Source organism: Salvelinus sp. IW2-2015, unplaced genomic scaffold (genome assembly GCF_002910315.2).
Source record: "Salvelinus sp. IW2-2015 unplaced genomic scaffold, ASM291031v2 Un_scaffold245, whole genome shotgun sequence".
Taxonomy (NCBI): domain Eukaryota; kingdom Metazoa; phylum Chordata; class Actinopteri; order Salmoniformes; family Salmonidae; genus Salvelinus; species Salvelinus sp. IW2-2015.
The window spans coordinates 486,924-513,120 of NW_019942528.1; the positions used below are offsets into that span (position 1 = coordinate 486,924).

General features: G+C 42.7%; 1 protein-coding gene across 2 annotated transcripts in view; it reads left to right on the plus strand.

Annotated features, from left to right (window-relative positions):
* Positions 1-26,197, plus strand: part of nid2a (nidogen 2a (osteonidogen)) — a 105,351-nt gene that overhangs the window by 4,963 nt on the left and 74,191 nt on the right. For both annotated transcript variants that reach the window (XM_024135296.2, XM_024135295.2), the window contains exons 3-5: positions 5,111-5,349; positions 7,221-7,882; positions 23,903-24,052. In XM_024135296.2, the coding sequence (XP_023991064.1) occupies positions 5,111-5,349; positions 7,221-7,882; positions 23,903-24,052 (1,051 nt within the window). The remainder of the gene's footprint in view (positions 1-5,110; positions 5,350-7,220; positions 7,883-23,902; positions 24,053-26,197) is intronic.

Consider the following 26,197-nt stretch of genomic DNA (forward strand, 5'->3'; position numbering starts at 1 on the left):
GCTGTGAAGGCACACTGGAAATATTGTCTTTTGTTATTTATTAGTTCTGGGGACGCCTCTGCTCTTGCCCTTAACAAGAGTCCTCCTTGGAACCACCTCCCTTCTTGTTGAAGTCTCTAAGTGCAAGGGAACATGAGTTCCACCCTCTCTTTCCTCCAGACACCAGAATAAACCAAACAATCTGAATCAAAACCTTACAGCTTGTTGATTAGAGGCCTTTACTGTTCTGTTTCTGTTGGATCACGTTCAGGGGGTATTCGTGCCAAAACCAGATTTTGTCCCCCTAAACCACAATCTGTCCCCACATTTTATTACATTGGTCTAAGAGAACATGAAAGCGGGCTGTAAAATTAGCAGACCTGTCTGGCAACCCTGTGTGTGTGGGTGTGTGTATGTGTGTTCTTCTCTGTCCGTCCCTGTGTGTCTGTCCATCTGTCCGTCCCTGTGTGTCTGTCCATCTGTCCGTCTCTGTGTGTGTGTGTGAGTTCCCATATCGTTGGAAATGCCTAATGGACTGGTTGGCAGCCTGCTCGTCTGCAGCTGCGGACGCTGCCTCAAAACCTGGCAACAAACAAACAACGGCATCTGTCTTGTGGCATTTTTGCCATTCCTCTCTCACACACACCCACCTCAAGAGGGTCTGGGAGACGTCTGGTGTGTCTCTGTGTGTTTGTGTGTTTGTGTGCTCCGATCCCAGACTGGCCCCTAGTCATCACTGACTCACCCAACAGATCCTTGTGGTGGTCTCCAGTTCAAGTGTTGCTGTGACATGACCAAGAATACACTCCTTGAACATCTTTCATAGACAGTATTAATGAAGTGTGTGTGTTTTTGTGTGTGTTTGTGCGTGCGTGTTTTCCGTGCGCCTGTGTGTGTAGGAGTTGGACTCTACAGTAAAAGCACACGCTCTTCCTCTGGCTTTTGGTTATTTACGATGTTTCCGCTTGACCGAACGTGGAGGGGAAGAAGAGAGTGTGCCAGCCCGTGTGTTTCACTTCGTTCGGAGGAGGAGGGGAAGCGACATTTCAAGGGGAAAGGAAAAACCTCTGGATGATCCCTCTGTGTTTTCCTTTGGGATTGGAATGGCTTTATCTCTTGGAACAACACAACTCTCCAGCCTACCACCTCTCCAGCTCATCCAAGCCTCTGCAACCACCCCCAGCTCCAGATGTCCATCTCCCTACCTCCCTACCTCCCCTGCTGGGGTTGGGGTTGGTGGTGGGTGTGCGGGGGGGGTGGAGATTGTTGGAGGTCTGTTGAAGTGTTAGCCCTTGAGCAAACATGCAGTGGTGGAAGTCTGCTCTAAACCTTGAGTATTTGGAGCAAATCTCAACAATGAGAGGGTCTGGGTGCTTTCATCTCATCAGGTTTGGCACAGTGTCTCCATTACCAGTCCCCTACCTCCACATCAAATCCAACACCCCCTTCCCCCAAATGTATGCCTGCCACCCCCCCATCTAAGCTTGTCCCCGTCCTATAGCCACACGTGGGAAGAGTAATTTACAATAACATCTTTGAACAATCTTGTATATGGGCTTGTTTTCTAAAGCTGCTCCGAGGCAGTGTGGTCTTGTAATTAGGGAACTTTTCTGGGGCGGGGGGGGGGGGGGGGGGGCGGGGGGGGTGTGGAATTAGTAAGCCTGAGGGTCTTTCTCTCTTGTCTGTCTCTTGTCTTTCTGTCTCTTGCTATTCTCACTATTTCTCTGTCTCTCTCTCTCTCTTTCTTTCACATCTCTCTCTCTATTCTCTCTCCCTTTCTCTATTCTCGACTCCCTCTCTCTCTGAACCAGATGCATGATTGTCTCTGGGGTCTGGAATGGGGGAATGAGGGTGGAGGAGGGGGTTGTTTTTACTGTGACAGTGGTGATGAAGGTGATAGCTCTGCTCTGGGATAGCTTCTTGGATTACTAGAGCTGGGGGGGGGGGGGGGATTTCATACAGGTCTAGGGAGAGATAAGAGAGGTTGGGGGGGTGTCTCTGTCCTCAAAGTTGAAAATACCATGCTGGGTGAGATATGGGCCTTTATCACCATTTGCTCTCATTCCCAAACTATATCAGTCTAGGTCTGTAAACTGTGTGTGGCCATCGAGAAGTTGTCTTCTCCTCTTCGACGGTTTAAGACGTAACCCCCACTCAGCCGCTCTCTTGAAGTTTTCGTGTTCCCACACTTCCCACACATTTAATTAAACGGCTCAGAAAACCACACTGCTTGTAATAATAACAAATTGCACGAGACACGACATCAAGAGCGGGTCCCCTCACAAGCCCGCTACACATTTAATTATGGTCTTTTAAGCCTTTTAGTGGTGCGCTGGACCTCTTTAAAAAGGGTGTGAAAACCAGCTTGGAGGGGGAAGAGGACAGCCTTTAAAAAAAGTCCATAAAGGGCATGGGGGGAGAAATGTTTCCGGGGGGGTGGGGCACATTTGGTGAGAAACCCCGGCTTGTAAAAACGGTGACGCTCCTGTAAAAGTTGGAGGACAGGAATGATATTCGGTCAACATTTTGGAGTGGGGGGTAGGGGGGGTGAGTGGTGTGAAGTTTAAACATGGGGAGTGAGTGTTAAAATGTTAGAGGATGACTGCCTGTTCCCTGGGCACTAATAGGCAGAGGACGAGAAATGGAATCCAGTGCACTGTTCTATACTGTACTTGGAAAGAGCTGTTGCAAAGTTTGATTGAAGCTCTGATCACTTTCAGTCGGCTCTTTAAGAAGTGTGGCTTTTTGATTCTGGATTCTAAACACTTCTGTTATGAAACAGATAATGCTACCACTGTGCTTACCACCGTTTTTTTGTTTCACTGTTAAATCCCTACTTGAGACTTCCACACAAAATGTCAACTTTTGTGTGAATCATACATTGATGTCAACGGGAGTCCAAAATACACGTTTTTAATTCTGTTCCAATGTTCTCCCTAAGCGCCGGCCGTCGGGTAAACAGCCAGGTACTTTTCCCATGAGAATGCCCCTGTCTGTCTGTGTGTGTGCGGGGTGCCCATCAACCACTTTGTGGACCGTTAGCATGATGCTAACGAAAACTGTCCTCTTGCACGTGGAAAGGCTTTCCCAAAAACCTCACTTAAATGTTAACTACAATGTAGCCTATGCTTACCTGGCAGAATGATATCATGATTATTTGCATCAATCCAGTGGGTGTTTGTTTTGCAAACTCTACCTTCACATGTGCGCTACAAAAACACAGCTAAACAACAGCCTCTTGGTAGGTTCACACTTGAATTGAAGGGTAACTACATAAAGAAAATAACAAAAAATCGTATTTTTTACCAGACCTCAATTTGGTTGTTTTGCTATTAAAAACGTGGTTTTGAGAGCGAAAACCTGGAAAAAAAAGTTAAACAATTTTAAACCTGGAAAAACTAAACCAAAGCAGCCAGAATAATTACAGAGAGCAACGTGAAATACATAAATACTCATCATAAAACATTTATGACAAATACATGGTGTACAGCAAATGAAAGATAAACATCTTGTGAATCCAGCCAATATTTCCGATTTTTTAAGTGTTTTACAGCGAAAACACAATATAGAATTATATTAGCTTACCACAATAGCCAAACACACAAACGCATTTATTCACCGCAAAGGTAGCTTTTGCAAAAAACAGCAATAGATATACAATTAATCACTAACCTGTGGACAACTTCATCAGATGACAGTCTTATAACATCATGTTATACAATAAATTTATGTTTTGTTCGAAAATGTGCATATTTAGAGCTGCAAATCGTGGTTATACATTGTGAATACGTAGCAACATTTCCCCAGAATGTCCGGAGATATTTTGGACACTCACCTAATCTGACCAAAGAACTCATCATAAACTTTACATAAAAATACTTGTTGTATGGCAAATGAAAGATACACTGGTTCTTAATGCAACCGCTGTGTTAGATTTTTAAAAATAACTTTACCACAACATACAGCTTGGGTTATTGTGAGACAGTGCTCACCAACACGGCGGAGAATAGACATCAACATATTACACAGAAATACGAAATAACATCATAAATGTTGTCTTACTTTTGCTGAGCTTCCATCAGAATGTTGTACAAGGAGTCCTTMMTCCAGAATAAATCGTTGTTTGGTTTTAGAATGTCCATTTCTTCTGTCGAATTCGCGCCACAATGCTAGCCAAGGTTGCTAACATTCCCATCCTCTCTTGGCGCAAAGAACGGAAAACTCCAAAAGTCCCAATAAACMTTGAATAAACTGATAAAACTCGGTTGAAAAAACCTACTTTATGATGTTATTATCATATGTATCAAATAAAATCAGAGCCGGAGATATTCGCCGTGTATACCGAACGCTTTTCAGAAGACAATGTCGAGGTCCCTCGCGCGCCGTCGAAGACAAAGAAAATACCGGACCTGTCACTCCAAAAGCTCTTGTTCGGCCTCAGATCAAGCTAGACACCCCATTCCACCTTCCACTGCCTGTTGACATCTAGTGGAAGGCGTATGAAGTGCATGCATATCGATAAATAAAAGCCAGTTGAATAGGCAGGCCCTGAAACAAAGCCTCGTTTTCAGATTTTTCACTTCCTATATGGAAGTTTGCTGCCAAATGAGTTCTGTTTTACTCACAGATATAATTCAAACAGTTTTAGAAACGTGAGAGTGTTTTCTATCCAATAGTAATAATAATATGCATATTGTATGATCTAGAACAGAGTACGAGGCCGTTTCATTTGGGCACGATTTTTTCCAAAGTGAAAACAGCGCATTGACAAGAAGTTAAACTGTTCAATAATTTAGCTTTGTATTTCAGATGGAATCAAGCATTAGAATGTACCAGAGGCCACCAAAATAGAGCTCGTTTAGCAAAAAATTACGTAGGGGGGGCATGGCACCCCGGACACCCCGAGCTCGGAGAACTCTGTCTGGCTACATTTTCTATTTGGCTGGCTACTCCATGTAATTAGGAAAAATACTGCTGTTATCTAGTCACTTGAAATTAAAGCGTCTTCAAATTCCATGTACAGTAAATGCCATGCAAAACATTTCCAATGAAACTGTAGAATGCAAGACTGCAAACTAAAAGGGCTTTGTGCGAACAGTGCACTTACTCCACCCTCTTATCTCCTCTGTAGTTGAACACGTTCCAGGCGGTGGTGGCCTACGATGAGAATGACTCCTATGCCCTCTTCCTCTACCCCGAGGACGGACTGCATTTCTTTGGGACGCGCCCTAAAGAGTCCTACAATGTGGAAATTGAGCTGCCGGCTAGAGTTGGCTTTAGCAGGGGAGAAGTGTCCTTTATATTTTCTCGGATGGAGGGACCCTACTACAGCGTCACCAGCAATGAGCAGAGTCTAAAGAACCTCTACCAGTAAGTACAGGACATCACTACTTCTTATGGCATAAGCCTCAAACATAGAGTTAGTTACAGTTGAAGTCGGAAGTTTACATACACTTAGGTTGGAGTCATTAAGACTCGTTTTTCAACCACTCCACAAATTTATTGTAAACAAACTATAGTTTTGGCAAGTCAGTTAGATCATCTACTTTGTAATTTTCCAAACAATTATTTACAGACAGATTATTTCACTTATAATTTACTGTATCACAATTTCAGTGGGTCAGAAGTTTACATACACTAAGTTGACTGTGCCTTTAAACAGCTTGGAAAATCCATAAAATGATGCCATGGCTTTAGAAGCTTCTGGTAGGCTAATGGACATCATTTGAGTCAATTGGAGGTGTACCTGTGGATGTATTTCAAGGCCTACCTTCAAACTCAGTGCCTCTTTGCTTGACATCATGTGAAAATCAAAAGAAATCAGCCAAGACCAAAAATTGCAGACCTCCACAAGTCTGATTCATCCTTGGGAGCAATTTCCAAACGCCTAGAGGTACCACAGTCATCTGTACAAACAATAGTACGCAAGTATAAACACCATGGGACCACACAGCCGTCATACCGCTCAGGAAGGAGACGCSTTCTGTCTCCTAGAGATTAACTGACTTTGGTGCGAGAAGTGCAAATCAATCCCAGAACAACAGCAAAGCACCTTGTGAAGATTCTGGAGGAAACAGGTACAAAAGTATCTATATCCACAGTAAAACGAGTCCTATATCAACATAACCTGAAAGGCCGCTCAGCAAGGAAGAAGCCACTGCTCCAAAAACTCCATCAAAAAGCCAGACTACGGTTTGCAACTGCACATGGGGACAAAGATCGTACTTCTTGGAGAAATGTCCTCTGGTCTGATGAAACAAAAATAGAACTGTTTGGCCATAATCACCATCGTTATGTTTGGATTAAAAAGGAGGAGGCTTGTAAGCCGAAGAACACCATCCCAACCGTGAAGCACACCATCCCAACCGTGAAGCACAGGGTTGGCAGCTTTATGTTGTGGGGTTGTTTTGCTGCAGGAGGGACTGGTGCACTTCACAAAATAGACGGTATCATGAGGATGGGAAATTATGTGGATATATTGAAGCAACATCTCAAGACAATCGTCAGGAAGTTAAAGCTTGGTTGCAAATGGGTCTTCCAAATGCACAATGACCCCAAGCATACTTCCAAAGTTGTGGCAAAATGGCTTAAGGACAACAAAGTCAGGGTATTGGAGTGGCCATCACAAAGCCCTGACTTCAATCCCATATTTGTGGGCAGAACTGAAAAAGTGTGTGTGAGCAAGAAGGCCTTACAACCCTGACTCAGTTACACCAGCTCTGTCAGGAGGAATGGGCCAAAATTCACCCAACTTATTGTGGGAAGCTTGTGGAAGGCTACCCGAAATGTTTGACCCAAGTTAAACAATTTAAAGGCAATGCTACCAAATAATAATTGAGTGTATGTAAACTTCTGACCCACTGGGAATGTGATGAAAGCAATAAAAGCTGAAATAAATCATTCTCTCCACTATTATTCTGACATTTCACATTCTTAAAATAAAGTGGTGATGCTAACTTTTTTTTGTTGCTTAGATTAAATGTCAGGAATTGTGAAAAACTGAGTTTAAATGTATTTGGCTAAGGTGTATGTAAACTTCCAAATTCAACTGTATATTGAAAAGCTTACCTGAGGTTATAAAGCTGGGGTCTGTTATGAAAGGTTTTTAGTGTTCCAACTGTTTTGGCACTTATTTTACAGAGACCTTATGTAAGGACTTCGTAGCAAGATAGATAGTACATGCAGATTCCTTCTCCTGAAATGCAGAAAGATGCTTCTTCTCGTTTTCTTTCTTTTCTCAGGGTTGGCAATACTGGCGTACCTGGTGTGTGGCTCTTCCACATCGGCAACCGCTACTCCTTCGAGAATGTTGTGCCCGCCGCTGTGGGTGGTGCTCTCGCCACGCCACGTCCTACAGGCCAGGAGGGCGATGACAGCACCACTGCAGAGTACCCAGAGATAGAGAACCACGAAACCTTCGAAGAAGAAGAACCCGACGAGGACTATCCACCCATCGCCGACCCCGACTTCCAATCCCCCACTATCCCAGAGATCCTCCAGCCCTCACACTTGGACCATGGCGCCCTCCCGGGTCAAGCCCGCCTGCAGCCCTATGGAGGTGACCTTCCTTTAACCTCTGACCCCCAGTATCGTGAACATGACAACCATGGCAAGCCACCTTCAGCATCCGGTCCGTTGGGTCCAGGGGAGTACCCAGCCAAGTTCCCAGCCCTGGAGCCCGAGCCCAGGAACCAGCCCCACCAGCCCCCTCTGGAGGACGTGAAACAACAGCAGCAGCTCCAGCCCCAGGCCCAAGCCCCCCAGGTGGTCCCTCAACCGGAGCACACGGTCCTGGAGGTGTTCCCCAACAACAGGGGAGAGAGCAGCGATCCCCCGCTTGCCCCCCGTGGCGGACATTTTGTTAGCGTGGTGGAGGAGGAGGACGTGGACTTTGACACAGGAGGTGGGTTCAAGTCTGAAGTTCTCTCTTAAGCTAGCTAGTTCAGTCAGTGTTCTTCACTGTGGGGTCCTGAGAACCCACAGTGGATTTGCAGGCTTTTAGTCCAACCCAGTACTAGTAACATATCGGATGCAACTCATGACCTCCTCTTGTATCCTTGTATACTCATGTATATCACCTTTGTCTTTTTTAGTTTTTGTCCGCCTTTCACTCTGTCCATCTGTAAACCAGCTTCGCATTCAAGGCTGGATAGGACCTGTTCTCATTCACCATAATGCCTTGGTTTCATTGTTTATATCTCTGCTACACTCTTGACCTGTAAGCTGGTCACTTCTGTTTATAATTGAAACAGCCTTTCCTCACTCTGACACCATCCAAGGGTCAGTATTTGTATTTATTAGGGATCCCCATTAGCTTAATGTGTTTGGACCCCAGGAAGAGTAGTTGCCTGCTTGGGGATTGTGAAGAGACCTCTGGTGGCATGTCTTGTGGGTATGCATGGGTGTCCGAGCTGTGTGTTAGTAGTTTAACCTCTAACGAGCCTCTACCCCGGGTCCGGGATCACCCCCCACCCCCCCACACACTGATTAGCATAGCTAGCATAGCTTCACAAGTAGATAGTAGCATCTAAATATCATTAAATCACAAGTCCAAGACACCAGATGAAAGATACAGATCTTGTGAATAAAGCCACCATTTCAGATTTTTAAAATGTTTTACAGGGAAGACAAAATATGTAAATCTATTAGCTAAACACGTTAGCAAAATACACCACTTTTCTAACTCCATCAGTTTCTTATACTTCAGGTGCTATCACCAATTCGGCTAAACTAAGATATTGATAGCCACTAACCAAGAAAAAACCTCTTCAGATGACAGTCTGATAACATATTTATGGTATAGGATAGGTTTTGTTAGAAAAAAAGTCATATTTCAGGTAGAAATCACAGTTTACAATTGCACCGACCATCACAAACGACTAGAATTACTATAGAGAGCAACGTGTATGACCAATTTACTCATCATAAAACATTTCATAAAAATAGACAAAGCATAGCAATGGAAAGACACAGTTCTTGTGATTTCAGACCATATTTCAGATTTTCTAAGCGTTTTTCAGCGAAAACACAATAAATCGATAAGTTAGCATACCACATGTGCAAACGTTACCAGAGCATCGATTCCAGCCAAAGAGCGCTATAACGTAATCACCGCCAAAATATATAAATTTTTTCACTAACCTTCTCAGAATTCTTCCGATGACACTCCTGTAACATCATTTTACAACATACATATACAGTTTGTTCGAAAATGTGCATATTTAGCATACAAAACCGTGGTTACACAATGAAAATACTAGGAAATCAAGCCTCAAAATGTCTGACGTCATCTTTCAGAGTGATCTAGTTTAATTGAAAGCTAATCATATACTTGACTAAAAAATACAGGGTTGACAGGAATCGAAAGCACAAATTAGTTCTTAATGCAACCGCTGACTTACATTTTTAAATTATCCTTACTTTTCAATACAGGGTTCGCCAAGTGACGCGATAACAAACAAAAATGGCGAAATATGCGTTAAAAATATTTCGACAGAACAACGATTTATCATATTAAATATTGCTTTACTTTGGAGCTGTTCTTCCATCAGATTCTTGGGCAATGTATCCTTTCTATGTTGTAATCTTCTTTTGGTCGATAGATGTCCTCTGTCCTTCGAAATGTCCACTAACAACGACCGAGACACCGAAACGTTCCCAAAGCTAGAAAGTGCACAACAAAGAAATTCCTCAGAATCGCACTAAACGGATATAAATTGCTATAAAACGGTTCAAATTAACTACATTATGATGTTTTTAACAACTATAACGAGTAAAAACATGACCAGAGAAATATTGCTGGCTAAACAACGATTTGGAATGAGGCAGGTCCGATGTCTTTCACGCTTCAGGCGCGCGACGAGAAAGGGAGGTACCTCTACATTTTGTTCTTTTATAGTGGCTGTGATTGTGCAATCGATTCCATTCAAAACGTGATGACGTACAGACACCCAGAGGAAGACGTAGGCAGTGTCGGTTTCTTCATAGCATTCACTGTCGCCTTAAAAACAGACTCCAGATCAGGGGTAAAAATTTCTGAAATCTGACCCCTGTCATGAAAAGTGCTGTAGATATTGTTCTGTACCACTCAGAGACAAAATTCCAACGGCTATAGAAACTAGAAAGTGTTTTCTATCCAATAATAACAATAATATGCATATTGTACGATCAAGAATTTAGCACGAGGCAGTTTAATTTGGAGACCCAAATATGCTAATGCAGAACAGCACCCCCTATAGTTCCAAGAAGTTAAATAGACGCCTCGGTGCATTCAGCATGTCAYCACTTCTTACAAAAACAATTAGTGATGAAGTCAATCTCTCCCCCACTTTGATCCATGAGAAAATTACAATATTAGCTCTCCGTGCACATTTAAGGGCCAGCCGTGCTGTCTTTTTTCTGAGCAAGTTGTAATTTTCCGAGGTCCCTTTTTTTGGCACGTGACCACTAGACTAAACAATAGTCCAGGTGCGACAAAGCTAAGGCCTGTAGGACCTGCCTTGTTGATACTGTTGTTAAGACGGCAAAGCAAAGCTTTATTATGGACAGACTTTTCCCCATCTTAGCTACTGTTGTATCAATATGTTTTGATCATGACAGTTTACAATCCAGAGTTACTTCAAGCAGTTTAGTCACCTCAACTTGCTCAATTTCCACATGATTCATTACAATATTTAGTTGAGGTTTAGGGTTTAGTGAATGATTCGTCCCAAATAGAATGCTTTTAGTTTTTGAAATATTTAGGACTAACCTATTCCTTGCCACCCATTCTGAAATGAACTGCAGCTCTTTATTAAGTGTTGCAGTGATTTCACTATACTGACATGTATAGTGTTGAGTCATCTGCATACATAGACACTCTGGCTTTAGTCAACGCCAGTAGCATGTCATTAATAAAGATTGAAAAAAGTAAGGGGCCTAGACAGATGCCCTGGGGAATTCCTGATTCTATCTGGAGAGGCTTCCTTTAAAGAACACCCTCTGTGTTCTGTTAGACAGGTAGCTCTTTATCCACAATATAGCAGGGGGTGTAAAGCCATAACACATACGTTTTTCCAGCAGCAGACTTTGATCGATAATGTCAAAAGCTGCACTGAAGTCTAACAAAACAGTTCCGACAATCTTTTTATCATCAATTTCTCTCAGTCAAGTGCCGTGCTTGTTGAATGTCCTTCCATTTGAAAGTCTGTTGTCAATTTGTTTACAGTAAAATAGCATTTTATCTGGTCAAACACAATTTTTGGATGAAAAAATTGTTTGAAAATGTCAGTGAAGACACTTGCCAGTTGGTCCGCGCATGCTTTGAGTACACGTCCAGGTAATCCATCTGGCCCTGCGGCTTAGTGAACATTGACCTCTTTAAAGGTCTTGCTCACATCGGCTACCGAGAGCGTTATCACAGTCGTCCAGAACAGCTGGTGCTCTCGTGTGTGCTTCAATGTTGCTTGCCTCAAAGCGAGCATAAAAGGCATTTAGCTCGTCTGGTAGGCTCGCGTCACCCGGCAGCTCGCGTCTGGGTTTCCCTTTGTAGTCCGTAATGGTTTTCAAGCCCTGCCACATCCGACGAGCATCAGAGCCGGTCTAGTAGGATTCAATCTTAATCCTGTATTGACGCTTTGCTTGTTTGATGGTTCGTCTGGGGGCATAGCGGAATTTCTTATAAGCCTCTCGATTAGTGTCCCGCTCCTTGAAAGCGGCAGCTCTAGCCTTTAGCTCAATGTGGATGTTGCCTGTAATCCATGGATTTTGGTTGGGATATGTACGTACGGTCACTGTGAGGACAACGTCGTCGATGCACTTATTGATGAAGGCGATAACTGAGGCGATAACTGAGGTGGTTGGATGAATCCCGGAACATTCCAGTCTGTGCTAGCAAAACAGCCCAATAACATAGCATCCTGACCACTTCTGTATTGAGCGAGTCACTGGTACTTCCTGCTTTAGTTTTTTCTTGTAAGCAGGAATCAAAAGGATAGAATTATGGTCAGATTTGCCAAATGGAGAGCGGGGTAGAGCTTTGTATGCATCTCTGTGTGTGGAGTAAAGGTGGTAAAGTTATTTTTTCTCTGGTTGCACATGTGATATTTGGTAAAACTGATTTAAGTTTGCCTGCATTAAAGTCCCTGGCCACTGGGAGCATCGCTTCTGGATGAGCATTTTCTTGTTTGCTTATGGCCTTCTAGAGTTGGTTGAGTGCGGTCTTAGTGCCAGCATCGGTCTGTGGTGGTAAATAGACGGCTACGAATAATATAGATGAGAACTTGGTAGATAGTATGGTCTACAGCTTATCATAAGGTACTCTGCCTCAGGTGAGCAATACCTCAAGACTTCTTTAATGTTAGACATCGCGCACCAGCTGTTATTGACAAAAAGACACACACCCCCACCCTGTCGTCTTACCAGACGTAGCTTCTTCTCTGTTCTGCCGGTGCATGGAAAATCCCGCCAGCTCTATATTATCCGTGTCGTCGTTCAGCCACGACTCGGTGAAACATAACATATTATAGTTTTTAATGTCCCGTTGGTAGGATAATCGTAATCGGTCATCATTTTTCCCCCAATGATTGCATGTTAGCAAGTAGAACAGATGGGAGTTTACTCGCTTGCCTACAGATTCTCAGAAGGCAGCCCGATCTGCGCCCTCTTTTCCTCCGTCTTTTCTTCACGCAAATTACGGGGATTTGGGCCTGTTCCCGGGAAAGCAGTATACCCTTCTCGTCGGACTCGCTAAATGCTCTACAACAAAGCTTTCTTAGTGTCCAACAAGCTTTCACTGCCCTAAACACCTCTAAAACAAAGGTCATGTCGTTTAGTCAGAATGTTATGTGCAAGCTGGGGGGTGATGACAGCTTGTCTCATGAATTAAGTCACAAAAATGGAGGATTAGCTGATAACTACAAAACAAACATTCTGGATAACATAGAGAATCTGGAACTATTTATTGATCAGCATTTTGATATGCTCGAAAAGAAACGGATACATCGAAGCGAACAAGAGAGGACCTTTCCTCGAGTTCTGTGAGCGAAACAGGATGAAAGCCGCCGTCTAAAATTCAAAATTTAACATTGGAGGGGGAAGTTTTTATAACTGTCTCCAGAAGATGGAGCATTGCTTACAAGCATGAGCGAGGAGTTAAAACAACTGGATATATTGCCTGGGCTACTGGGGGAGGTTCAGGCCTTAAAAACAGGAATGGATTACAGTAATAAAATGATGGCGGAAATGCGAGCGGAAAATAAGATATTGAAAACTACTGTGGACTCCCCAAAAGACACTACAGAGAGGCTACGGTATAATAATAAAACAATGAAAGCCAAATTACTTGATCTAAAGTGCAGAAGTATGAGAAATAATATTATTATAATGGGAATAAAGGACGATGAGAACAAAAAATATCAGTCAACGGAGAACAAAGTTAAGGTTTTCATGAAACGTAATCTCAAAATGACGGACGAACAGGTGGAAACAATTGATTTTCGAAGAGCTCACCATTTTGGTGGCAGAGCAGAGGGAAGGCCCCATCCGATCGTAGCTATGCGGCCCCACTACAAAATTAAGATTGCCTTGTTACAACAGGGTGGAGAATTGAAGAACACCCCATTCTCTATTTAATGAACAATTTCCCCATGAAATAGTGGAGAGACGACGTGCCCTGTACCCCACTTTCAAAAGGCTCCGAGCAGAGAAGCAGAATGTTCATCTAGTGGTCGATAAATTATATGTAAATAATCAAATGTTCAAGGACTCGAAGATTACAACGTGACTGTGCGTGTAGCTACCTCCTGTTGAAGTAGTCCCCGATACATATTTGCACCGCATTACAAAGTACAAATATGGTTTCATTGTTTTTTTTACAAAAACAATTTTTTTACATGAACAACTTTTTTACATTTACTTTTATTCATGCATTATGGAACCGTGGACTTAAAATAAGGTTGGATTTATGGTAATGCCGAATGGGTATGATGAACGTATCCTTTTTCTATTTAGGCAATATGGAACTTTGGACTGACGTAATATCAGGTTTTGATTTAGGGTAAGGCTGACCTTTTTTTTTCTTTATGATTTTTAATGTATTTAATTTGAAGATTGTACATTAGAAATACCAAGGTAGTTTTTGTTTTGTTTAATATGACATGTCCTAATTGTAGAGGTTGGGTATATTATGACTTAAAAAGCTGTTATATAGTGCGGCCCTTGTTCGCCGATGTGAATCGGGAATGATTCGGTTTTAAGATAAAACTTTATAAATATCTTCCGATACACACCGGCAAATGGATGGATTAGGTATTGTCAACAGGGTTGTTGTCTCCAGTGTGTGTGGGCTGGTTAACACTGGGATAAAGTGATTCAAGTTAACGGTTGAACTAATACAATAATTGGCATATGGAAGCACTTCTCTAAGCGAGCGAAAGGTGTATTATATATTTCAATATAAGCTATTTATGCTACCTTTATATTCTTGATCCTAATGATATAGGCCTAGGTGTAAAACAGCTACGGCCCTGGAATAAACGACACTGGAATAAAAAAACTATGTGTAGGGTGGAGAGCGGGTTGGTTTTACAGGTTTACTCGCTCTGGATTGTCAGTACTGCATGTGTTCTTGGCTGTCGTGCCGTGGCTGTGTCGGAATCTATTGCGAGTTGAACTTGAGTATGTCTTCCCATAAGAGAGTGTCCGTGGTTGGCTTGCGGTTGGCTCTGGCACAGCCATGGCATGATACAACAGGATATAATGTGATGCCTAAGCAGAATTTTTACTTGCAGTCATTAGCGGCCGTTAGAATCTATGTTCCTTTTCCATCTTCCTTTTTTTTGTCGGAATACAACAGGATATAATGATGACTACATGAAATATGTCTTGCATGTAATGGACTTTAAAACAAAGGGACTGGTCTTGCGATATATTTAGGTTGTTTTCTCTTCTTTTTTTCATTTTCGTTTTTTTATTTTATTTTTTACGAACAATTGAATCCAATGAACTGAGCAGGCTGGGCTGACATGCTTACACGGGAACCCAAACTGGCTGCGCGTGTGCGCCATCGTGCATATATTTATTTTGTCCCCCCACACCAAACGCGATCACGACACGCAGGTTAAAATATCAAAACAAACTCTGAACCAATTATATTAATTTGGGGACAGGTCGAAAAGCATTAAACATTTATGGCACTTTAGCTAGTTACCTTGCACTTGTTAGCTAATTTGTCCTGGGATATAAACACTGAGTTGTTATTTTACCTGAAATGCACAAGGTCCTCTACTCCGTCAATTAATCCACACATAAAACGGTCAACCGAATCGTTTCTAGTCATCTCTCTTCCTTCCAGGTTTTTTCTTCTCTTGACTTTATATTGCGATTGGCAACTTTCATAAATTAGGTCCATTACCGCCACTGACCTTGTTAGTCTTTCAGTCACCCACGTGGGTATAACCAATGAGGAGATGGCACTTGGGTACCTGCTTCTATTAACCAATGAGGAGATGGGAGAGGAAGGACTTCAAATCAAATCAAATCAAATTTTATTAGTCACATACACATGGTTAGCAGATGTTAATGCGAGTGTAGCGAAATGCTTGTGCTTCTAGTTCCGACAATGCAGTAATAACCAACAAGTAATCTAACCTAACAATTCCACAACTACTACCTTATACACACACAAGTGTAAAGGGATAAAGAATATGTACATAAAGATATATGAATGAGTGGTGGTACAGAACGGCATAGGCAAGAATGCAGTAGATGGTATAGAGTACGTATATACATATGAGATGAGTACTGTAGGGTATGTAAACATAAGTGGCATAGTTTAAAGTGGCTAGTGGTACATGTATTACATAAAGATGGCAAGATGCAGTAGATGATATAGAGTACAGTATATACATATGAGATGGGTAATGTAGGTATGTAAACATTATATTAAGTGGCATTGTTTAAAGTGGCTAGTGGTACATTTTACATAATTTCCATCAATTCCCATTTTTAAAGTGGCTGGAGTTGAGTCAGTATGTTGGCAGCGGCCGCTAAATGTTAGTGGTGGCTGTTTAACAGTCTGATGGCCTTGAGATAGAAGCTGTTTTTCAGTCTCTCGGTCCCTGCTTTGATGCACCTGTACTGACCTCGCCTTCTGGATGATAGGGGTGAACAGGCAGTGGCTTGGTGTTGTTGTCCTTGATGATCTTTATGGCCTTCCTGTGACATCGGGTGGTGTAGGTGTCCTGGAGGGCAGGTAGTTTGCCCCCGGTGATGCGTTCTGCAGACCTCACTACCCTCTGGAGAGCCTTACGGTTGTGGGCGGAGCAGTTGCCGTACCAGGCGGTGATACAGCCCGACAGGATGCTCTCGATTGTGCATCTGTAGAAGTTTGTGAGTGCTTTTGGTGACAAGCCGAATTTCTTCAGCCTCCTGAGGTGGAAGAGGCGCTGCTGCGCCTTCTTCACGACGCTGTCTGTGTGGGTGGACCAATTCAGTTTGTCCGTGATGTGTACACCGAGGAACTTAAAACTTTCCACCTTCTCCACTACTGACCCGTCGATGTGGATAGGGGGGTGCTCCCTCTGCTGTTTCCTGAAGTCCACAATCATCTCCTTTGTTTTGTTGACGTTGAGTGTGAGGTTATTTTCCTGAACCACACTCCGAGGGCCCTCACCTCCTCCCTGTAGGCCGTCTCGTCGTTGTTGGTAATCAGCCTACCACTGTAGTGTCATCCGCAACTTGATGATTGAGTTGGAGGCGTGCATGCCACGCAGTCGTGGGTGAACAGGGAGTACAGGAGAGGCTCAGAACGCACCCTTGTGGGCCCAGTGTTGAGGATCAGCGGGTGGAGATGTTGTTACCTACCCTCACCACCTGGGGCGCCCGTCAGGAAGTCCAGGACCCAGTTGCACAGGGCGGGGTCGAGACCCAGGGTCTCGAGCTTGATGACGAGTTTGGAGGGTACTATGGTGTTAAATGCTGAGCTGTAATCGATGAACAGCATTCTCACATGGGTATTCTCTTGTCCAGATGGGTTAGGGCAGTGTGCAGTGTGGTTGCGATTGCGTCGTCTGTGACCTATTGGGTCGGTAAGCAACTTTTTTTTGTACAACATAGGTACAGCAGATCCCCTTATTGTATGGGACACTTTCAAATGTACTTTTAGAGGCCATTCAATACAATACTCATCATTAAAACTAAAGCAGTTTAGGTCAAACGAGATTAGACTAATAAAAGACATGGAAGTAACAGCGCAGGTAGAATCTTCAACACAGAAATTCTACCTAAAATAATTTACGGAAACTCGTTACAAATGAGGGAGTTAACCATGATTCAGCAAATTCGAATTTGAAAGAGGAAGCAAAATATTTTAAGCGTATGTTTTCCTTTCAGTCTCCTCCATTTCCACTGAATGATGATAGCTGTAAGGATTTCTTTCATAATAATAATAATAATGTAAAATTAACAAATTTACAGAAAGACCGGTGTGAAGGCCAACTTACAGAAGAGGAACTTTTTGAGGGAATAAAATCTTTTCAGTCTGGAAAAACACCAGGGCTTGACGGTATACCAGTAGAGGTATATCAGACCTTTTTTGATGTTCTCAAATATCCATTATTAGCATGTTTTAATTACTCTTGTACAAATGGTAGACTTTCAGGTACTCAATAAGGTCTGATTTCATTACTTCTTAAACAGGACCCAGGTGGTAAGTATAAAGATCCAGTCCATTTAAAAAACTGGAGGCCTCTAACACTTCACTGTTGTGATGCGAAAATCCTTGCGAAATGCATAGCATATTGAATAAAAAAGGTTCTACCATATATTGTTCATCCTGATCACAGTTTTTTTACGTGGACGATATAGTGGAGATAATATACGACAATTACTTGAAACAGTTGAACATTATGAAACATTGAAGATACCAGGTCTGGTCTTCAGTAGATTTTGAAAAGGTGTTTGATAAAGTATGATTCGAATTTATATAGAAATGCCTGGAATACTTTCATTTTGGTGAATCTCTTATACAATGTGTTAAAGTTATATACAGCAACCCCGGTTGTAAAATAGTAAACAATGCTTACTTCTCTTAAAAGCTCAATACTTTCTGAGGAGTAAAACAAGGCTGTCCGTTGTCTCCATAGAAATACTAGCTATTACAATTAGATCCAACAAGAACATCAAGGGGATAAAAACAAGTGTCAATGTATGCTGTTGACTCTTCGAGTCCTTGTTTTTTCTTAAATCCGCAATCTGGATCCCTGCACAGTCTCATTGAAGATCTTGATTACTTTTCTAGCCTCTCTGGATTAAAACCTAATTATGACAAGTGTACCATATTACGTATTGGATCATAAAAAAATTGTGTTTACACTACCGTGTAGTTTACCAATAAAATGGGCGGATGGGCATCTCGAAAAAATGGGCATCTCGAAAAATATAAATGAACTTACCACAATTCATTTCAATAGAAAGTTTTTTTGCAACCATGGAGAGGTAAATACTTGTCTATTTATGGAAAAATTACATTGACTTACTCTTTGGTCCTATTACATTTTACTTACTTACTAATGGCATTGCCTACTCCAAATGATTCGTTTTTAAAATCATATGAGCAAAACATATTTGATTTGGAATGCTAAGCCAGACAAAATTAAATGTGCCTATTTATATAATGAATATGAGTTTGGGGGGCTAAAATTATTAAATATTAAAGCTTTAAACCTCTCACTAAAAGCTTCACTCATACATAAGTTATACTTAAACCCAAAATGGTTCTCCAGTAGATTATTAAGAAAAGCTCATCATTTGTTCAAAAATAGCTTTTTTTCCTTCATACAGATTACAACTTCTCATTTCCGACTAATTGAAAATGACATTTTGTTGAAAGTATCGCCCTTTCTTAAAGAAGCCATACAAAGCTGGTTACAATTTTAGTTTTATCCTCCAGAAAAGATAGAAAAAATGTTAAGGTTAAACTCAAATATATTGACTAATAAAAACATTCCTTATGGATTTTTTTTTTTAAATTGTATTGCATCCGATCCCATGGCACATGGTTTATGAACTGGTACAAAAAACTACACTTGACTTAACACTTAGTTTTTTGATTTAAATGATTATATAAAATTCTTGCCACCAACCGAATGCTATATACTGTATATGGGGCATAGAACAATCTCGGCTCTGTAGATTTTGTTGCGAAGAGACAGAATCAATAGATCACTTATTCTGGTATTACCCCTATGTAGCTTGTCTCTGGTCACAGGTTCAGGAATGGTTAAAAAAATCACAACATGCACTTAAAATTAACCTTACAAATAGCAGTGTTGGGTGATCTGGAAAGCCATAGCCAATCAATCAATCATATAATAATACTCGTAGGATAGGTTTTCATCTTTAGCTCACAATCTGTGGATAATATATGATTAGAAAGATTCAACATTTTTGTAAAACAGCACAATTGAAAAATACTGTATATGGCACACGGAAATCAGACAAGGGTGGTCTATGGTGATAGGTGGGATGGGCTGAGAGTGGCTGAGGGTTGGGATTAAAGAGTTTGTTTGGTAATGTATTGTTGTTATATATAAAAGTACCATGTATCTAAAATGTATGTATGTGTAGCTAAAAAAGAAGTAGAGTCGTTAAAAAAGAAGAATGCCCCTCTCCCCACCGGTGTGATTTCTACCTATGAGGGTTCAGAGCTTGAGGTAGTCACCTCATACAAGTACTTGGGATTATGGCTAGACGGTACACTGTCCTTCTCTCAGTACATAGCCTGCGGCTTTGATAAGGTTAAATCTAGACTTGGTTTCCTCTATTGTAATCACTCCTCTTTCACCCCAGCTGCCAAACTAACCCTGATTCAGATGAACATCATACCCATGCGAGATTATAGAGACGTTGTTTATAAAACGGCAGGTAAGGGTGCTCTCGAGCGGCTAGATGTACTTTACCATTCGGCCATCAGATTTGCCACCAATGCTCCTTATAGGACATATCACTGCACTCGATACTCCTCTGTAAACTGGTCGTCTCTGTACACCCGTCGCAAGATCCACTGGTGACGCTTATTCATTAAACCCTCTTAGGCATCACTCCCCCGTATCTGAGATACCTACTGCAGCCCCCATCCTCCACATACAACACCCGTTCTGCCAGTTACATTCTGTTAAAGGTCCCTAAAGCACACACATCCCTGGGTCACTCCTCTTTTCAGTTCGCTGCAGCTAGCGACTGGAACGAGCTGCAACAAACACTCAAACTGGTCAGTTTTATCTCCATCTCTTCATTCAAAGACTCAATCAGGGACACTCTTACTGACAGTTGTGGCCGTTTTGCGTGATGTATTGTTGTCTCTACCTTCTTGCCCTTTGTGCTGTTGTCTGTAAAAGATGTGACCAATACATGTTGATTATTTAATTCCTGTGCTGTTTGTAATTACCCTGGTAGGTTGACTGATAACCTGAACCAGGTTGCAGGCACTGGTTACAGTGAAGCTTTTTCTTGAGTGGGCAGCTTGATGAAAGCCAGTCTACTCCATTATTTCTGTAGAGCATCTTCTGTCTCCAGAAGATGTAAAAGTTATCTATAAAAGTGACTCCAACAGAGCTACAGTAATCCTTTAGCCAAGTGTGTAATGCCAGTAGCGTGCTGAATCTTTCACACCTGTGGCTCAACAATGGTACCGGACCTGAAATAATTGGCTGCTTTTGGGAATCAATCAGTGCTAGAATCAGGAATTTTAAATACATCTTCAGAAGTTCCGAGCTAGCCCTCCTAATGCCGTTTGACCCCACATGGATTTTGACGGCATCAGCTCCTGGCAGCTGTCATAGAATGGTCAGAAGCAGCCTTGTGATTTCCTGTACTCGTGCTCCAGGATAGCAGAGTTTTTCCCCCGGGAACCAAGGTGTTTCTTACCATAGAACTGCCGATGAAGACAGCTGGTGCAATGGCTGAGGAGTTCCGGCCGTTGATTTCGCCTCGATTCATTTAGCAAACCCCTCGAGGACCGAAGTGCGGTGAGCCCGATGGACCCGAGCCAGCTGTAGTATCCATCGTGGATGATGAATGGGCTGGAGTCTCCGACAGCCTCAAGGTCTGATGAGGGTGGGAGCTCTGAGGATCTGAACCTGAGGTTGAAGCCACCGGAGAAGGAACAGAGGACAAATGCGCCAGAGCCGCTGGATCCAGGGCGGCGAAGCTGTTTCTAGTCTGTTTCCGGTCTGGGCTTAACATCTCCAAGGAGGCCCCCGTTGCCAGAGGAAGCTGTTTCCACGGCGAGTGACATATCTCCATGGCTGGTTGGTAGGATCTTGTGGGACAAGAACATCCACCAAGTCATCCAGGAGCATCCCAACAACTCCATTCTCCAGGGAAGGCGGAGACCCCTTCTGGGAGGMTTCCCTGCAGAGAACCAGCAGAGCGACACGGCGGCGACACTTCCACCGGGCCAGAGCGGCGTCCGGCTACTGGGGTGGAGAAAAAAGAAAAAGTAGGCGGGCGTGGATTCCCCAGTAGTTTGTGTAGGTTCACTACCTGTTTGCTAACAGTAGACACTTCACCCCTGTAGTCCTCAGCAAGTAAACAGGTCCTACATTGAAAGTCTTGGCGGTCCACATTGTCCCAGAATTAAGCAAAATAAACACAGCTCTTGCAGCATTGAAAAAGTTTGTTAGCGTCCTCTATTTGAGGTTCCCAGTCTTCCTCTGTGAGATGGGGCAGGAGTGTTTATGAATGAGTGTTGTGTGCGTGTGTGTACAAGTGTMCGTGTTCATCTGTACGAGTGTGTGTGTGTGTGCATGCATGTGTGTATGTGTACCTTAGCCACAAACAAGTAGCAAACAAGCCCGGCATAAAGGCTCCCCCGAGCAAAGGGAGAGTCCCCACTCGGTTGAGGAAATGCAGTATCCAGAAACCCAGAGTCTTTCTCTCTCCTCGCTAGCTTGCTAAGGGTTGTTTTGCTAAAGCAGACAAGCAGATGTAGAGCATTAACCTCTTATCTGGCAAGCTCTCTGAGCTTTTAGTGGGCCAGAGCAGAAGGGTTTGGCAAGCTAGTTAATCGTAATTCTGGATGACGAATGACTTGAGGTTTGAGTTTCTCCACAAAGATGTACTGTATGAGTCTTGCGTTTTTAGTTGGTCTCCCAGCAGCTTACATTGTAAACACGTGCAAAAACATTCCAAGAAAGAAAATGAAAAGTTACTCCGAGTTCGTAGTGATGCAATGAATCATCAAATGAAATATTGTCGAAAGAGCTATAGTGAAAGTATCAAGAGGGTGTGTTCTGACTTCTACTGAAACTACTTTACGGCGAGAGGATAAGCTAATAGTGTTTTAGATTTGCTGAGCTGTCGTTTTCTCTGCAAGGTTCTCAGATCTGCTATGGTCAGGTATGTAGTGCTGCCGTAGAGCGGGGGAGCAGCGCTACCTCCCTTTTTTCAATTTGAGAATATATGGAGCTGGTCAAAATATTTCTGGAACAATGACCACTAAAATTCCATGAAAACCATAGAATGACAAACTAAATACATACAGTATGTAGGCTATAACAGCCTATAGGTAGGCAAATTGTGTTTTCTTCTCTGTCTTCTCTCTCTGGCAGTGGTGTGAATGATGAATAACTGTAGGCGTGTGCTGAGGATCGTCGGTCTGAGGCTTGACCACTTTGAGCGGGCCAAATCCGACGTAACTTCCACAGACAAACTAAAATGTCTGTCCTCAAAACAGTTTGTTACGGACTTGGGSTTCTTGTACGACGCACATGAACTCGCCCTACTGTGCGAGTGCTTAGCTTACAGAAACGTACCACCTCTATTGCGTGTGCAGACAAACTGATCCACCGCATGAACCTTATCTCACCAACGAGACCTAGGATCCAAATTCACCMCCTGTCTGCCTTGATGTTCATAAAACTCCACGGACCTCCTCTTGCGTAGTGAAACCCAGAACGATATGTTGACCACTTGGTTACGGTTCTGTCCTTTCAGCACCACGATTCGTGTCTCGCAAGATCACATCATGAGTATTTAGTATTTTACAAAACAGAACCGAACATAATTGCATGCTCTAGCATAGTAGGCGTATAGTATGTTACACCAAAACACCTCCTCAGTCATTTCTTATCTGAAGCTGAATAGTCAAAACAAGTTCCCCATGCTGCCAAAACTCAACAGCGCCCGCCACTAGGCAGGATATGCTTGGATTGAATCAACGTAGGCCTACAAGAAAGGCTTATAGTTTGTGAACACCATCCGCTTTAATTCGCTCATGAAACAGTCATTCAAAAAGATCTAAATGCATATTGACATGAAACTGATGGAGATCAAATGATTGGCATGCAAGGTGAATARTTCACCGGTAAAACATGAAGAATTATCATTCACGATTGACTATTTTGAAATTGGGTATGCCTAACTTAGTGTTTGAGGTTATTAAAAATATAACATTTTCTTGAGATAATATGTGGTAATAGGCAGACGTTGCAATTGGAGGATGCATTTCATGTATAGGCCTATTGTACAATGATATTTAATAGGGTACATCTGTCGGTACGAACTTTGAGAAATGATGACGTCATGACATTTTCCAATACCTAGCACTATACCACAAAACATAGCACTATACCACTGGCAATGGTTCACATGCTCTGACCCTCCCTGGGGTTCCCCCCAATCACATCCAGCAGAGTCAGCGTATTTTGACAGATTCAAGTTCTGGCTGTTTTCTCTTCTCGTCCTCCCCTCTTTCTTTCTCGTCCTCCCTCCCCTCTCTCACTCCCCCTATTTTTCTTTCAATTGAATTCAATGAGCTCTATTGGCATCCAGTAATATGAAAACATCTTATTTTACATTGCCAAATCAAACACTGAGGAACATATTAGATCAATGATTATTAGGAAATAATCTCTCTCTCTCTCTCTCTCTCTCGCTCCTGCAGTGATCCAGTACAGCACAGAGACCAAGGAGACGTGTGCTCGCTTCCAACAGCAGTGTTCCCAGAACGCTGACTGCACCGACTACTCTTCCGGCTTCTGCTGCCACTGTCGCTCTGGTTTCTACGGCAACGGTCGTCACTGTCTCCCTGACGGTGAGTCCTGGGGATGACGGTATAGGACGTGACACAGGCTCCGAGGATCACCGGCAGGGTCATAATATCGCAAAATGTATATGTATGGATTTGAACTAGTGGGGTTTTGTCAGTCATACAACATCTGTGAACAATATTTGGGGTTATTGGCGAGAAAATGGTCATTTGGCTTTCCGTACCTGTATTCCTGTTTCCACAGTTCACATTGCCTTAGTGGAAAGGTACACTACCGCTCAAAAGTTTGGGGTCACTTAGAAATATCCTTGTTTTTGAAAGAAAAGCWAATTTTTTGTCCATTAAAATAACATAAAATTGATCAGAAATACAGTGTAGACATTGTCATTGTTGTAAATGACTATTGTAGCTGGAAACGGATGATTTTTWATGTAATATCTACATAGGCGTACAGCGTCCCATTATCAGCAACCGACCCATTATGTTTGCACAGCTGAAAACTGTTCTGATTAAAGAAGCAATWAAACTGGCCTTCTTTAGACTAGTTGAGTATCTGGAGCATCCGCATTTGTGGGTTTGATTACAGGCTCAAAATGGCCAGGAACTTTCTTCTGAAACTACTCCCTTCATAGAACAGCGCAACCTGACTCTTATCAGAATAGAAAGTGGAGTGGGAGGCCCCGGTGCACAACTGAGCAAGAGGACAAGTACATTAGTGTCTAGTTTGAGAAAGTCCTCAACTAGCAGCTTCATTAAATAGTACTCGCAAAACACCAGTCTCAACGTCAATCAATCAAATTTATTTATAAAGCCCTTTTTACATCAGCTGATGTRACAAAGTGCTGTACAGAAACCCAGCCTAAAACCCCAAACAGCAAACAATGCAGATGTAGAAGCACGGTGGCTAGGAAAAAATCCCTAGAAGGGCCAGAACCTAGGAAGAAACCTAGAGAGGAACCAGGCTCTGAGGGGTGGTCAGTCCTCTTCTGGCTGTGCCAGCTGGAGATTATAACAGAACACTGGCAAGATGTTCAAACGTTCATAGATGACCTGCAGGGTCAGAATAATAATCACAGTGGTTGTAGAGGGTGCAACAGGTCAGCACCTCAGGAGTAAATGTCAGTTGGCTTTTCATAGCCAATCATTCATAGTTAGAGACAGCAGGTGCGGTAGAGAGAGGGTCAAAAACAGCAGGTCCGGGACAAGGTAGCACGTCCAGTGAACAGATCAGGGTTCCATAGCTGCAGGCAGAACAGTTGAAAGTGGAGCAGCAGCATGACCAGGGGACAGCAAGGAGTCATCAGGCCAGGTAGTCCTGAGGCGTGTTCCTAGGGCTCAGGTCGAGAGCGAGCAAACTAGAATGCTAAAACAGAGCAAACTAGAATGCTATTTGGCCCTAAACAGAGTACACAGTGGCAGAATACCTGACCACTGTGACTGACCCAAACCTAAGGAAAGCTTTGACTGTGTACGGACTCAGTGAGCATAGCCTCATAGCCTTGCTGTTGAGAAAGGCCGCCGTAGGCAGACCTGGCTCTCAAGAGAAGACAGGCTATATGCACACTGCCCACAAAATGAGGTGGAAACTGAGCTGCACTTCCTAACCTCCTGCCCAATGTATGACCATATTAGAGACACATATTTCCCTCAGATTACACAGATCCACAAAGAATTAAAAAACAAACCCGATTTTGATAAACTCCCATATCTACTGGGTGAAATACCAGTGTGCCATCACAGCAACAAGATTTGTGACCTGTTGCCACAAGAAAAGGTCAACCAGTGAAGAACAAACACCATTGTAAATACAACACATATTTATGCTTATTTATTTTCCCTTTTGTCCCTTTTGTCCCTTTTGTACTCGTTACAACACGGTATATATACATAATATGACATTTATAATGTCTTTATTCTTTGGAACTTCTGTGAGTGGAATGTTTACTGTTCATATTTATTGTTTATTTCACTTTAGTATATTATCTACCTCACTTGCTTTGGCAATGTTAACATATGTTTCCCATGCCAATAAAGTGCCTTGAAATGAAATTGGGTCGAGAGAGAGAGAGGTCGAGAGAGAGAGAGGTCGAGAGAGAGAGAGGTCGAGAGAGAGAGAGAGGAGAGAGAGAGAGAGGTTCGAGAGAGAGAGAGAGGGAAGAGAGGGAGAGGGAGGGAGAGAGAGAGAGAAGA